General features: G+C 38.5%; 1 protein-coding gene across 4 annotated transcripts; it reads left to right on the forward strand.

Moving 5' to 3' along the window:
* Window positions 1-974: 974 nt before the first annotated feature.
* Window positions 975-13061, forward strand: nrsn1l (neurensin 1-like). Of its 4 annotated transcripts, XM_047384858.1 has the most exons (6): window positions 1735-1811; window positions 2487-2538; window positions 2673-2771; window positions 6262-6340; window positions 7291-7443; window positions 8729-13061. In XM_047384858.1, exons 4-6 carry the CDS (start codon window positions 6281-6283, stop codon window positions 9140-9142), a joined length of 627 nt encoding a protein of 208 aa, XP_047240814.1. In that variant the 5' UTR covers window positions 1735-1811; window positions 2487-2538; window positions 2673-2771; window positions 6262-6280; the 3' UTR covers window positions 9143-13061. The 4 variants fall into 4 exon arrangements, with proteins under 4 accessions (XP_047240815.1, XP_047240813.1, XP_047240816.1 ...); XM_047384859.1 differs by lacking the exons at window positions 1735-1811; window positions 2487-2538 and adding an exon at window positions 975-1072; XM_047384857.1 differs by lacking the exon at window positions 2487-2538 and having other exon boundaries at window positions 1696-1811.
* Window positions 13062-16153: the final 3092 nt, after the last annotated feature.

Consider the following 16153-nt stretch of genomic DNA (forward strand, 5'->3'; position numbering starts at 1 on the left):
TTCATTGTATATACATACATATATATGTATATGTGTGTGTGTGTATTGTTTGTAGACAATACACACACACACATCATTTGGGGTATCATTTAATGTAATGATACCCCAAAATAAAATCCTTTGCACCTTTACCTTACCTCAGAAGTCATCTGTTTGACAGACAGAGTCAACTTGCATGTAATTTAATTTCAATATGCACATTTTCTGTAAAGACCTCAGGGGGTTGTTAGTAATTTGGACTTTAGCTGCTCTTACACCAATGACCCATTAGACTACAATGGACTGTTATTACTTAGTTCAACTTCAGTACCAGTAAAAGCTTAGCACAAGATGCTTTCCCCAACATAGAGGACTTAATGATATAATTACCTCTTTAGAAAGATTGGTTTAGAACCAGCTCTTACCAGTAAAACCCAAAGGATTATTAGTATTATCTGTATCATTGTAATGCTGGCCAGAGATTTTTAGATTCCTCAGAAGGATTCATAGATTTTTAGATTTCTTAGAAGGATTGTAGTATCATTTGATTTGTTTTTCTGTGTCTGTATCTGTGTTTATTTTCTTTGTGATTGTATTGTAATTGTATCTACAGCGCTTTGAGTGTCTCGTTACTGAAAAGCGCTATATAAATAAACTTACCTTACTTTACTTTACCTTACCTTACCTTACCTTTTAAGTTAGAAAATGACATTCCAAGCTTTGGGCAGCTTACATCTCTCCGAACACACATTACCAACCTTGAAACTTGATGTGTCAGCATCACGCTGTGAGGGGCTTTTCTTCAAGAGGGACAAGGAAGATGTTCCCAGATTTGTAGAACAGGGTTAGGTTGTAACTCAGGTGAGAGAAGCTGCTGACAGTAGAACTATGAGTCTTCCACTCCACAAATATAGCCTTCATGGAAGAGGTTTGTGACAAACAAATCTCTCTTAAGTTATTTTGACCTCTTTGTTTGTTGTTTTTGGTTTGTTGCAGATCCTTAATTGATGTGGCTGGTTCATGAGCACACCGGGACCACCTAGGGCCAGTGTTCCCATTATAAACGCTATCTCTACAGTTTCAAATTGCTTTGGTGAGGGAATATCTGAATTTCTTCAAACCACAAAGTTTTGATTTCATGTTTGTTTTTTTTCCCATGCAACATGTCACTCGTCTCATCGTTGTTTCAGTATTGCCTACACTTCATAAGATAAATGCAAAATGTGTGTCGTAAAATGAACGCATCACACAAATAAATTGAAATTACACAAAAAAATTTACAACTGAGGAAATGCAAATGGAACTGAAATAAACACCGGAGACACATATGAATAATATAAAAATATTGAAATTCTAAAAGTGTAACTTCATTAACTTTAATCACAACACAAATAAATAGCAATGAAGGTTGGTTGTGCCAAGTATTTATTCAGGGTAACTGAACATAGATGCCCGCCACACTTTTCAGATTTGTATTTCTTATTAAAATTTGAAAGCCATGTACCATTTCCTTTCAACTTCACAGCTGACAGTCTGTCGCATAAAATCTCAATAAAGCACAGTGGAGTTGGTGGTTTTAACCTGACGAATCATGGAACATGTATAAGGGATGTGGAAACTATCGAGGCGTTTTAATTCTCTGAATCTAAAAAATAAACAGTTTAACAATCAGTTTATGACATAATGCGTCTCCCCAGTTTCTTTTCCCTTCCTTCTCCGCGCATGCTCAGTGTCTTGACTTAGCGGACTTAAATCGGCGGCAGCTGGCGATCAAGCGGACCGGCGACAGATGGATGCCCACTGAGAAAAGCGATCGGCTCCGGCTAGGAGAGGTAAGTCCGACCCCCTAAAGCCTGTTGGAGCTGAAAGAAGGAAGGAGCTGAGATGAAACACTTTGCCAGAAATGCGATGATGGAGGAAGCGAGGCTGCGCGGTTTGCGTTGATTCACTGTGATCCAGTGGCAGCTGTAAGCTAGTGTGAGCGGCGACTTAAAATGACCACAGGACGGTATGTCCCTGCCTGTTCAGACAGAACATGAACGTCTGGACCACAACCCATCATTTTGTGTGGGTCATAGGAAGTAATCAGTGAATTTGAAGCAATTTCATCTGCAGTAACATGAGCCAGTAAAGTCTGTTTTATCTGAACAATTTTAGGTTCAGTTTACCTTTATTGTGTTTGAATTTAGTTCAATTCAGATTATTCATAGAGGGCCAATTCACAACACATTTCGTATCAAGGCACTTTGCAAAGTCAATTCAATCGAATCATACAGATTCTAAGTATAGTATATACATTCCAATTGATCCTAGTTGCCAAACAGTGCAGTCAAACTCAGTTTATCATTGAAATTGATTAAAACATTTTCTATTCAAGGATAAGATTCGCTCAGGATTCAATAGTCTCTTAACCAGGAATGAAGTTAAGGCACAATCTTTCAGCACCATAGACAGCTCCTGATTAAATCCATGAATTAATGCGACCTATTCCCTTTCTTTTCTTACAGGGACTTGGAAAAGTTTTCACCCCACCTACATGCCTTTGGACAAACTCAAAACGTGCTTTCTTATGTTTAATACTATTTTTTATCTCTGTCCGCACATTTGAAAATGATGGATTTAATGGTGCTCTAGGGGAACACCAAAGATATTGAATTTTTTTTATAACCTCACACGGATTTACTTCTCAACAGCTTTGTCCCTGAAGTGTTTGGAGAGCTTGGTCCTTGGTCCTTCATGGTGTGATTCCTCTAGATTAGTGGTGTTGCAGTCTCTGGGACCTTTCACCAAAGGTGTGTTTGTATTAACAGATCATGTGACACGTAGATTGCACACAGGTGGACTTCATTTCTAGGTGACTTTTGAAAGTAATTGGTTGTGCCAGTATTTTTAGGGGCTTCATTTATTTGTTTTTTACATATATATATTTTTTTTATTTCACTTCACCACCATAGACTATTTTGTGCAAATCCATCACATAAAATAAGATGGGACATCATTTAAACTACAAGTTGGAATGTAACAAAATAGAGAAAAAGCCAAGGGGCATGAAAACTTTTGCAAAGGCACTGTACTTGTGGCATTGTGCTGGGTATAAAGTAGAAACATTTTCAGCTTGATAGCTAGATGAGTTGTTATAGTTATGAAAACAGACCAGTTATCACAGAGTAGCTGGATTTATACAGAGATTAAATGGTGGACATCTGGACTCTAGTCACTATTTGGCTGCCCTGGGTTTTATTTAGGGGTATCAAAGTGAAGAGACCTGAAAACAGATATATGCCACACTTCTTACATTTCTATTTGAAGAAAAAAAACTCAAAAATGATACATTGTTTTCCTTCCACTTCACAATTACACCCTTCCTTTTGTTGGTCTACCACATAAATTCCCAATAAAGTATGTTGAAGTCAGTGGTTGTAATGTGACAAAATATTTTGCAGGGGTATAAATACTTTTGCAAGAATGCATATTTGTTTTTTGGGTCTGGGTGGCACACTCTTTTCCCCTCATGCTAAACTGGAAGTAGGAAGGAAACAATAAGAGAAAAAGTCTGGCTTTGCAATTAACAAAAGCAGAGGCGCACAACAGAAGAATTGTTTTTTGTCTTTAAGCTCATAAATTAAATGTGTAAATTAATAGAGTAGGGATTAGTTAGACACTTAACAGTTTTCAAATCTCGAAAAGAGACATCAGTATGTAGTATTTCTTTTTGCAAGTAAAATATCTGGAGTCTGGAGCCCAGCTAGTGCCAGAAGTAGAAATAAATAAAACGTTCAGTGACAGTTAAACTCTTAAAATGTTCAACTCTATACATACGTGAATTGTATTTTTGATTTAGCTCATGATTTCTTGAAACAGAAATCCAAACAGTGTGTCATCCATTTGTATTTAGATCAAGAAGTTGTATTTGAAGTTCAGTAATGTTTGACTAAATCTCACTTCTAGGTCAGTAGCTCCTCATTAAGTGGTTTTAAGTCATATCAGGCACTTCAGGATGAGTCAACTTTTCAGGACAGCATGTTTGTCATTTAACAGAACGTTTTAGGAGCTAATAATCTTGGTGTCAATGTATTCCAACTTTATGGAACTTAAAACGTTGGCATAAATGGTAGTAGCATCATGATGAGGGGATGCTTTTCCACAGCAGATACAGGGAGTAGATGGATAGAGCTAAGTACAGAGCAGTCGTGGAAGAAAACTGTTGGAGGTTGAGGCAGAAGTTCACCCTCTAGCAAAGGAATGGCCTAGATCAAAACTGAGTACATCGATATTTATGGTCGTAACATGTCAACATGTGGAAAGGTTCAATAAGTAAAAAATACTTTTCAAGGTACTGTACTATTCCATCATTAGGTTTTATACAGCTACAACAATTAATCAGTGGTAATTTCCTAAATTTATCAAACTAGAGTAAATTGTGATGCTGCTACCTCAATCCATGAGAACCATCAAAGCAACCATAGAGGTCTAACACTATTAGAATGTAGAGAACTATCTTTATTATGGACTACAGTATCTCAGTGAATGTATTTTGTTTCTGTCAGCTACAGGATACTTTGTCAGTATTTCATGGAATTCATTAAAATGCATCATTGGAAAAAAAAGCATTGTATGTTTTTTTTTTTCCCCTAAGCATTTTATCATCTAAGTAATAAACATTAATCATAGAAATAGAGCTAGTTTAAGTAGAAAGGTTTCTCCAGTCAAAATGAGACCGGGCATTTTACAAGCAGATTGGCTCGGCTGGCCTGGTTTCTCCTGGATTGCTTCTGGGGGACGCCTGCTCTGTGGGGGCTCCCTCATGGTGTCTTTGGGGATCTCTGGGGGGTCCCTGGTCTCAGTCGGTGCTGGGCTGGTGTGGACGCTGGCAGGACAAGAGATGGCCAGTTGGGAAGCTGGCTCCCGAGGGGGGATTCATGCTGGTAACTTTACCCACCCCTCCTCACTTACAAATGGAACACTACACAGCAGTAGGGTCTTGGGGCCTTGTGGGCATTTGCCGCTTCACTGGAGGCTGGGGATGGCCTGGGGGTCTCTGACAAGGAGAGCCAGCAAGGGGCCGCCCACCTTGATGTGGGGTGTTGTCTTTGTGGGTGCTTGGGCCACAAGAGCTGCACTGGGCTCTGGTGGGTATCCTACCCTCTAGATCTCTCATGGACTGGCTCCCCAGGGTGAAATACAATATGTCCCTGGTTGAACGTCATACAAACGCTAGTTATTATAACATAAGTGTGGCTTGTCTAATTTAGTCAATCACCCAATTAGGATACTGTCTTGAATGCATAAAACACAATGACAGGACACATTTAAAAAATAAGGAGATTTAAAGAATTAAACATAATATGGTGAAAGTTAGTAAAACTATCTCTCTTTGGTTATTACATTTTCAGGTGTAAAATTATATCTTACTGGGCAAACAGGTCAACCCAAGCTTTCATAAAAAGTGCTGCACAGAGCTTAAAAGCTTTGCTTGAAGGCAACTTGGTCAATGAATCAACAGCAAAGTCACATGAATACATGACACAGGCACTTGGATTTGTGTGACTCATCCGTGGGTGGTGAAAGAGTGAACTCAGACCCATAGTAGCCATCATACAGTCTCAGTCAGCAGTGGATGACACAGGTCACGACTCAAGACAAGTCTCTGCTGGGAGGAAGGATTTGACTGAGGGAAGCAGATTCAGCACATAAATAATGTATAACTACCAGGAATCAGATTTTCTTCTTTTGTTATCGTTTTATAATCACAAACTTCAATCTACTTTTGTGGGGACTTTATGTGATAAACCAATAGAAAGAGAGCATAATTGTGAGGTGGAAAATTGCATGGTTTTCAACATTTTATTTTACAAATAAAAATATGGACAGTATGGTGTGGATTTGTATTTAGTCCTTTGTACTTTGACACCAAATCTTGGCCTAAATGCAAAACTCTGTGTGTGGTGAAAAACTAACAATGTGCATCACCCTGAACACACCATTACCATCAAGAAACACAGTGGTAGCTGCATCATGCTGTGAGGATGCTTTTCATCAGCAAAGATCAAGATGATGAATGGATGGAGCTAAAACCAAATCCGTCCAAGAAGAAACCCTGTTAGGACTGCAACAGAGTAAATAATGGGGCTAATTTGTGTCGGTCTGTTACATAAAATTCCCCAAAAAGCACGTAACAGTTTCTAGCTGTATTTTGACAAAAAGTGAAAAAGTTCAAGTAGTATAAATACTTTTGCAAGTCACTGCAAACATATAAACTAACATGTACTTGTATCCATACAGTAGGTGAAAGTAGTGCACAATGGCACTGTGCCCTGAAGGTTGTACTTCCGGCTCAGGAGGCGACTCTTCTGGCAGTGAGGTGAGCTTTAGACTAAGTAAGTCTCTGAATGGATGGATGGATGGATGGATGGATGGATGGATGGAGGGAGGGAGGGATGAACAACCCTGAAGAATAAGAAATTAAGGAAATGGGATAGATGGATGAATTAAATAAATAGTTGTATTTTTTCCATTGTTTATTTTATGCTTTTATTGCACCAAACATCCCAGAAGTTGCAATGACTCCCATTCAATGACTCCCGGGGTATACTTTCCCCCAAAATGGGGCCCAGTCATTGTGGAAGGGCTAATTATGTTTGAATCCATCTATCTGGTGCTCATCCCGGGAGTCTCAAAAGAACCCAGAACAGGCATTGCAGGCTTCACTTGCCTTAATAGAGTCAGTCTCACATTTGCCAAAAATGTTTTGATAATTCCCAAGACTTGTGGAAAAATATTATGTGGATTGACAAGACAAGAGTCTTTGTAAGTTTTGTGTTAAATAATAATAGTAATAATGATTTCAGAAATAGAGCATCAAAGAGATGGTGGTAGTGTGACAGTCCACGACTGCTTTGCCTCTTGCAGCTTACCAAATTATTTTAGATCTTTAGGAGGAAATACTGAGAAAGTCCAGTCATCAGTTCATTACATTAGGACCAGAGGCACTTGGGTTATAAAGCAGGACAATGTAAAAAGCAGAAGACAGAATAAATCTGAAAAAGGGCAAATATGTTTTTCATGGCACCGTATATAAGGTACAGTATACATACAGAGGTTTAGTTTTTGATATTTTTGATTAAATGCTACACATATGCGTAACAGTAGCTACATCCCACAAATATGTTTAGTTAACATGGCTTTAAAACTGAATTTCACAACCAAAAAAAATATTAACTGCACAATACCAACAGTTTCCGCAAAGATGTCGAAGATGGGCATTTTGTTTTCTCAGGTCATGTAGTCACTTTGATCACAATGCTCTTGCAGGCAGGTTCCAGCTGTCTTCAGTTTGGGGTTCGTTCCTATCTGCACCACTTCTATGAAGAATGCTCGTCCTCCATGTGGGAGAGGGATCCAGAGAACCGGAGGTCTGTCCTAAACCAGAAACCAGCCCTGTGGTGGAACTCAGTTGTCTGGAAGGTAAAATTCGAGTTAAACTCAGGGATCTTACACATGTTTTGTGATCAAAATTTCAAACTTTTTCACACAGGTTCTCAGGTTTAATTCTAAATACAAAAGCTATTTATAGTCGTATGGTAAATATTTCTATAGTCTTAAGAAATAGATTGATTTATCTAGATAGGAAGGGAGGTCACAAAAGGCAACAAAACTGTGAATGAACACACATGGAATTATGTAGTGAACAAAAGGTGTGAAATAACTCTAAAGATAAAAATAGTTTAGATTCCTCAAAATAACCACCCTTTGCTTTGATTCCTGCTTTGCTCTCTTGGTATTCTCTCCATGAGCTTCATGAGGTGGTCACCTGAAATGGTTTTCAAAAGAGTCCTGAAAGAACTTCCCAGAGGTTCAATGAGAAACGGCCAAAGGTTAATATATCAGTCATTACAGCAAAGGGCGGCTACTTTAAGGAAATATAAAACATATTTAATTTTTTTTTTTTTTTTACAATTGTTTGTTTGCTACATAATTACAAATGTGTTCATTCACAGTTTTAAAGCCTTCAGTGAGAATCTGCATAAAACATCAAAATCATGAAGAAAACCAATAAATGAGAAAGTGGTTCTAAAACGTTTGACTAGTAGTGTAATTTTAAAGTCAAACATTGATCCCTGTTTTTGATTTGTTTCTGATTATTTAAATATCATTACAACTGGCAGCATGAGGCATTGCAGTGGCTTCTTGGCTCCATGTCAGCACACATAAACTTCTAGTAATAGGGCTTGATAGTTTTCATACTGTTTCTTTGTTTCATATCAACATTCAGAATTCATTTTAATTAATTAAATTTTACTTTCTGTGTAAAGAAAAACTGAAAACACATGTTTCCCAATAAAGCAGAATGGAGTTAAGTAGATAGTGTCTGCATGTCATATAGAATTTAGACTTTGGCCTGGTGCTGGCTACAAACAAGCACATCTGTGACACTTTATCTCCTGCTGGCTGTTACTGCCTGCCGGCTATAAACCTCTCCAGCGTAACAGACTGTGCATTCTACACTGTGTATTTTAACTGTTTCTGCATGATGGACTACAGATAGTGTGACTGAGCCTGTGGTATTTGTAAAGTCGAGGGGAGTCCATGCAGACCTCCTGCATTGCTTGCCTTGTTTTGCTCCCTCTAAAATGGGTGACCTTTCATAATAATAAGTTGGGAGCACCATGCAGATAGCACAACCTATAGAAAGAAGGCCTGTTCTGCAGAAATGACCGCCTTAGTTCTTATTGTGTCTTGCTGACTACAGGTGTCCTTGGCTCTGGGTCTTCTGATGCTGACTGCAGGCATTGTGTCTCTCTTCATCGCTTATGCGACTCCCCACAAAATCGAGTCCTTCGGAGAGGGAGACCTGTACTTTGTGGACCCCCAGGCCATCAGCTACAACAGGGGTCTGCACCTGAGCACGGCGTCTGGGATCTGGCTGTCTTGCCTCGGTTCTGCTCTGGCAGTGATGGGGGTCGTTGTGTGGGTCCTGCCCAAGGCCAACTTAAAAGGACGGTTATTCCACAGATCAAGGGAAGTGGATCAGAGGGGAGAGCTGGGCTCAAAGTGGAGGGGATTCAAGGATGGAACAGATGTGATAACTGAGCCGCCAGATACAGAGGTGGGGAAGATGCCCTTCACTCTGGCAAAAGTAGAAAACGTGCAACCCCCTTCCTAAAAAGAATCACTGTTGAGCTGCAGGTGGTACAGGCACTTATTCTGGTTCTGAAACCTTGTTTACATTGTTTCTCCTTTGTCTCTGCTCACATTTTATTCTATATTTGTGACTTAAAATATCAGAAAAACATTTTTCAGTTACTTAGTCCTTGTACATTTTTACTGATAAAATATGTGTCCCATCAATATCTTCAAAACAAAAACAAACAAAAAAATGTTTGTAAATGTAACTATTTCACTAATTTGGACTTAAACTAGCATTTTCTTATTACTGAAGTCCTTCTAAAACTAAAATCCTGGCGGTTCAAACGGGTTTTGAACAAGGGGTTAACTTATGAGGCCTAAAGAACATTAAAGCCACCTCAAGAGTTATGATAATAACTAGATATAATGATTAGAAAATTCGAAAATTCTTACTGTTTTACACAAATGAGACCAAATGAAATGATCCAGTGAACCTAAAGAACGTTTTCCACCATGTGGTATGGCAGAAAGCTATAGCTGTTGACTGGGATGTGCTTATTCAGTGCACTACTGTCATGATTAAAATATACACTCAATAATATTCCAAAAAAAAGCTTAGTGAGAAAATAATGTAGTGATTGATCAAACAGAATAAAAGTATTACTATAATGTAAGGCAGATGTCTTTAAGTGTTAAGGTTTACAAATCACATTTAAGGATGCACCAATCAGCTGGTGATCCTAACCAGACAGTTTTCAGCTTAGTGGGATTGACCAGTGACCAAATGGGTAGACCTAGAAAAATGCAGTTTTATTTTTTTTCTTTGGAAAACTATGTCAGGATTCAGGTAGAGGTTTTAATTTTTTGCTCCAGTTCTGACCAGCAGTGTTTCTGTGATGCACATGGACTTGCAGCAGTACTGACTTTCCTCCCAACAACTTCATCCTCAGAATAGCCTATTTTCTATTAGTGCGCTGTGCAGTGATTGCGTAGAGCATAGTGAAAGCGAACAGAAGCAGCTGAAAGTCTCACTTTTCTACACATGATAAGTCTGGGTCTTTACACCTGAGCATTTAACTGTGGTACAGCAATGTGGCTGTCAAAAACGAAATTATTCTGAGGACACCATCTGTTACGGCAAACAAAAACTCTCTAAGTTTGTTAACGTTAGTTTCTCACAACAGCATAATTTGGCTCTAAAAAAAAACATTCCAAGTTAATACTGCTGGTGTGATGGTTGAAAGGGAAGTGAATATACTCATATAGAGTCAGACGGCAGCTACAGTCAAACAATCCATCCTTCAATTGGCTCAGACACCGACAAAAATGAGTTGCAGCTGCCGCTCATATCATTAGTAACATGCAGGAGGAACATTTTGAGAGACTCGTTATGTGTTCCATTTATTAATAAGAGCCACTGTTGTCAGTTCAAATCCGACACCTGTTGTCATCTGTTGGTCTGGCTGCTAACTCACCACTAGACATATCTTTCTCTGTATCTGTATCTGTCAATGACATAAATAGTTCTGTGTTTCATCTCATACCTTTACGATGTTCCTTCTGAAGCAGCCAAAACTCCAATTGTTTTTATAATTCTGCGGTTAAACGTATCAAAAAGAGAAACACTTTTTGCTGAATTTAAGAGAAAATCCAGCCACTACTGCTAACTGTTGCCAGAAATCTCAAACACGTTCCCTGCACAGATCAAAGCAAGAGTGCTCGCTCCATCTTTTTCTGTGTGGTCAATAAGCAACTTCAGATCCATTTGACATAATACTTTTGGAAAGGTTCTTTTTTTGACAAATACATTTTATGTTAACAGCAACAGGCAGTGGCACTCTCCAATCCCAGACAAGATGTGAGTGCCTCTCTGTTTCAAACAGATTAGACTCCGAAGGCTCTTGGGTAGTTTTTTGGTTTTGTAAGTCTAAAATATGATATTTGTTATTTAAAATGGTTCCACTTAAACACGTAACATAAGTCCATCTCTCTTTAGGAGTAAAAGGGACAAGACGGACAAAAAAACAGGATAGCTAAAAAGATTTATATCTTTTTGAGCTCTATCTGTCAAGAAACATGCTTGATTTGAAAATGTATGTTGATTTGAAAAAGTATGTGGTAGGTGAACTTTAACCCATGGTAGGGTATTTTTAACATCTAGGAAATCCACATGCAGACTGCTTACAGGTAGCTATGGTAACCTTGCAAACCACACTAATTGGTCATAAAAGATGCTGTACACAGGTAAATCTTTCATCTCTAATTGTTTTGTCTTTATTTAATTACAAAACTGTAATTGGTGCATCACTTAACCTATCACCTCTGGTCTTTACACTGTCTTATAATTAGGTAAGAGCTATCTAAGATTTAAAAAATTACATGGGGAAATATACTTATAAACTAAATCAAATTGTGAAAGTTATTGAAAAACTAAGAACCCCCTATTAGTAGAACAGCTCTCATTAGCTCTATCTTGAGGTAATCATTCCCTCAATAACCTAATCAATCTTTCTAACTGTTGAACGGGAGTTTTAGCCTACTCTTGTTACCAACATTACTTCAGTTTATGGAGGATTTATGTATTTGTTTCTGCATAAGTCTATTAAGATACTACTGCAATGTTTCAATGCACTTGAGTTCTGGGGTTTGACTGGGTCTTTGGATTGGTCCTTGATTTGTCTTTGTCTCAGGAGTTTGGTGATAGATTGGCTGCTGTGTTTGCAATCATTGCCCAGTTTATAATATTAATACTCTGGGATACAGAGGAGTCAGTGGTTGAGCCCATTACCGCATAGTGCCAAGGTGCAGTGGCTGCAAACTGAGCCCATATCATCAGCCCTTCACCCCCGTGCTTTACATTCAGTATAAAACGTCTATTCTGGTCTCCTGAATTTGTATTAAATATCCTGGTCTGGTTTGTCTAAATGGCACTGTTTAAGAAGCTTAGTGGTTTGTTCAGATGGTTGTTTTTAAATCTTTTAATAAGAAAACTTCCTCGCAAATAGGTACACATCTTTTGACTATGCTTTTGTTAAAATACTAATGGCACTGTGTAATATACCATGGGATTATTTTATTATCTGGTAAAGACCATAGTTTAGTTTTTTTTTTTCTTATATTGTTAAACATGACATTGAAGACTTAGAAAAAGATATGCTATTTTACCAGAATTAAATTGGATTTCTTTCCTTTGATGAGCAATTTAGCATTTTTAAGTTTGTGAAATGTCTAAAGATTTTTTTCAAATAATACCTTTTTCTTCCATAATTGTTGCAAAAAAGAGGTGATCTTGTATGAAATACTTGTCAGCCTGTTTCCTGTCACACACTCATACAGATACAGTGACATGCAGAGGTGGAGCTAGAAAAAAATATTCATTAACAAACTGTTTTTAGCATCACATATCTGCACTAATGCTCATCTTACTGTGTGAAACACATGTACTGTCATCCATGCTGTCACTCACCCAGTCATCCACACACACAGTAATTTGTTCTCCTTTGACAGTATCACCTATTTTCTCCCCACTATAATCTGTTGTTGTAATTGCCTGTAATCTGTGTTTCTAGGCAACAGTTGGGCTTTAAGTGCTCCACATCTCTGAGTCTATTGAACTCAGAACAAAGACTTGCTCCCGATTGGTCCTTCACCCCCCCTCTCTTTCTTATCACACCATCAGATTTTTTTGTTGTTTTGGGGTATAAACAGTAGTAGAGCTGAGGTAATACAAAACTGTCCTAGCAGAGAGGCCACCTGACCAGTTGGATCCTCCTACTCATTGGGAGTAAAAATTAAAAAGTGTAAATAGTAGAACAGCCATAATGTCTGAATATTTTGTTATTCAGGTGGATGTGACTGTTTCATTGTTTGGTGTGTTTTTTTTCTAGAGATAAAGTGGGGTTAGCAACAGCAGTGAAAACAAAGGACCAAAAATAAAATTGTGATCTGCAAACCAATTTTCTCTGTGTTTTCATCCTATTTTGAGGTTTTTCATCTTTTGCTCGATATAACCACAGTGCTACGTATTTTGGGGTAATTTTATGTGAGAGACCAACACAAAGCTGAGTATAATTTTGAAGTGGAAGGAAAAAACGAGGAAGGAATACACAAGATGGATCAGGGATAAAATTGTGGAGACGTTTCAAGCAGGGTTAGGTTATAACACAATATATAACATCACAAGCTGTGAACATCTCACATTTCAATCTGTCATTTGAAATGTAAACAGTATGCCACAACTGCGTAACTAGCAAGACATGATCGCCTTCCTGCACCAACAGGCCAGGCAATTTGAGCATTAATCAGAGAAGCAGGTAAGCAGCTCATGGTAACTGGACAAGCTCCAGAGATTTAGAGCACCGGTGGGAGAACCTGTTGACAGGACAACTGTTAGTCATGCACTTCACAATTCTGGCTTTATGGAAGAGTGTTGGAGCCATTATTGGGGAAAAAAAGCTTTAAGAATTCATTTTAAAGTTTGCCTAAAGCTATGCAGTGAAACATCTGGAAGAAAGCGCTCCAGTCAGAGGAGACCACAATTTAACTTACTAGCCTTCATAGAAATCATTCTGAAATCACCCTTCCCATGGCTGAACATGGTGGTCGCAGCATCATGCTGTGGGGTTGCTTTGTAATAGCAAGTACAAAGAAGCTGCTTAGAGTTGATGGGAAGATGGATGGAGCAAAGTACCATGCAATCCTGTAAGAAAATTTGTTAAAGACTGGGATGGATGTTTACCTTCCAGGAAAAGAAAGATCCTAAAACATACAGCCACAGCTACAATGCTATGTTATAGGTTAAGGCATACTCATGTTTTGTCAAATTCTTCACTGAAATCCACTTAATAACTTGTGACAAATTTCTGTTTTTTAACTCTTTGAATCCAATTCAATTCATCCTAAGCAGCTAAGCAGAGTCAAATTGACAAAAATAAATCTTTTTGGAGATGTTACAATTTTTTAATATTATGTGGCAGACATCTGGTATCTATATAGCACAATTTACAGTAAGCTTGTCAGCATTCAGCTGCTTCTAACATCTTTTTCAACAGCTAGTTTTGGCACTACGACACAGGCTATCTTCAGCTCCGGTCTCCTGCAGTGGCTTACAGAGGGGTTGATCTTTCGCCGCTGCTGTTGGGGGAGTAATGGTGAATTTACTGCCTCAAGCTATAAAGACTAAGCCACACAGGCACAGTGAGATTCTCAAGACTTCATACAGGCCTGAGGTCAAATCAGGATAATTGCTGGGTCGTACAGTGGAGCAGAGCTGTGTAACCAAAAACAGGAAAACCAAAAACATTCTCAGTCATTATGTTGGCACAAAGGGAATCTTTTGAGCTTGCTATTCAGGCCATTGGAGACATGTTAATTTGTGTTTCCCTGTATGCTAGAACAACCAAAAATATTTATGCACTCCACACATCAGGCCGATAATGAAGAGCGACAAGAACAAAGCCGTTGTTGAAAGAAAGCCAAAAGAATTCCCAATTCCAGTTTACCACAAGTAGGGGATGCAGCAAACATGTCGAAAAAAATGTTCTAGTCACATAAGACAAAAACTGACCCATTTGGCCTACATATGAAAGTCTTAGCATTTTTCCGACGAAAGAACTTTCGTTCTTGAACTGGTCCGATTCGGGTGCCTTCGAACTTTGGTGTTCCCACCAGTTTTGGGAACCAAGCATGAGTCACCAACAGTTGGCGGTACACAGCGTGGGGGGGACTCGAGACAGGGGAGCTTGCTGAGCTATGCGCAATTTTCCTTCTAATGCCTTGCGAGAGCTTGCATAAACTACACTCACTACAGAAAAGGAGACGGTGACTCCGTGCAAGAACAATGGTAAACAATGTTTTCATTTGCATACAGTACTGCGCGAAAGTTTGAGGCAGGTGTAAAAAATGCTGTAAACAAAGAATGTTTTCAGAAATATTATAAATAATTAAGCCCTGATCTCAACATCATGGAGTGTGTCTGGGATTACATGAAGAGACAGAAGGATGTAAGAAAGCCTAAATCCACAGAAGATCTGTGGTTAGTTCTCCAAGATGTTTGAAACAACCTACCAGCCAAGTTCCTTCAAAAACTATGTGCAAGTGTACCTAGATGAAATTATGCTTTTTTGAAGGCAAATGGTGGTCACACTAAATATTGATTTGATTTAGATTTCTCTTTTGTTCATTCATGGCATTTTGTTTATTAATGAAAATAAATGATGAACACTTCCATTTTTGAAAGCATTCTTTGTTTACAGCATTTTTTCACGCCTAAAACGTTTGCACAGTACTGTATGTTCAGCATCCACGAGTGTGACAAAAACAAGTAGTCACACAATGTGTGTTTAGTGGGTTTTTGCAAACAACAATGTATATACGGTACGTTCTTCACTGACGTACTTGTTGCTTCTATTGTCTGCAGCTTTGACCCGCCCAAAGGTGACGTTACAGTTTGCACAGGAGAATCAAGTATTTTGAGGTGTCCAAGTTGAACCAGAGTTCTTGCTTTGGAACCTCTTTTTGTTGGTGAAAACGCAGGTTCGAAATCCCATTTAGGAACCGGAACGGGCTCCGAACTGCTTTGGTGGGAAAGGGGTATCTGTGTGAGACTGGAAACTAACACTATCCATCACCTTGAACACACCATCCCTGAGGGACAATGTAATGGCAGCATCAGGCTGTGAGGTGCATTAGTTCAGCAGTGACAGAGAAATTCACTTTTATATGTTGACTGGCCTAGTCAAAGTCCAGATCTAAGAATTTGCAAATGGACAAGAGGCTGTGTTCAGGTGCATGTATACACCTAAACAGCAATAGAAAACATCAATAACCTTTTATTTAAACAAAACTGAAATGTTGTCTTCATGACAAGTTTTCAGGTAAAATATTAGTGTTTAAAAATGTTAAAAATCTTTGCTCTTTTTTTTAAACGATGTTCCTCATACCTCTTTAAGAGGCTGGTTTTGTAACACCAATGCACAGATCAGTCAGTATTATGATGCAGTAACATATCCCCATTTTAACTGACTGAAGAATTGAAACTATGTGTTGT

This window comes from Girardinichthys multiradiatus, chromosome 13 (genome assembly GCF_021462225.1).
Source record: "Girardinichthys multiradiatus isolate DD_20200921_A chromosome 13, DD_fGirMul_XY1, whole genome shotgun sequence".
Classification (NCBI taxonomy): Eukaryota; Metazoa; Chordata; class Actinopteri; order Cyprinodontiformes; family Goodeidae; genus Girardinichthys; species Girardinichthys multiradiatus.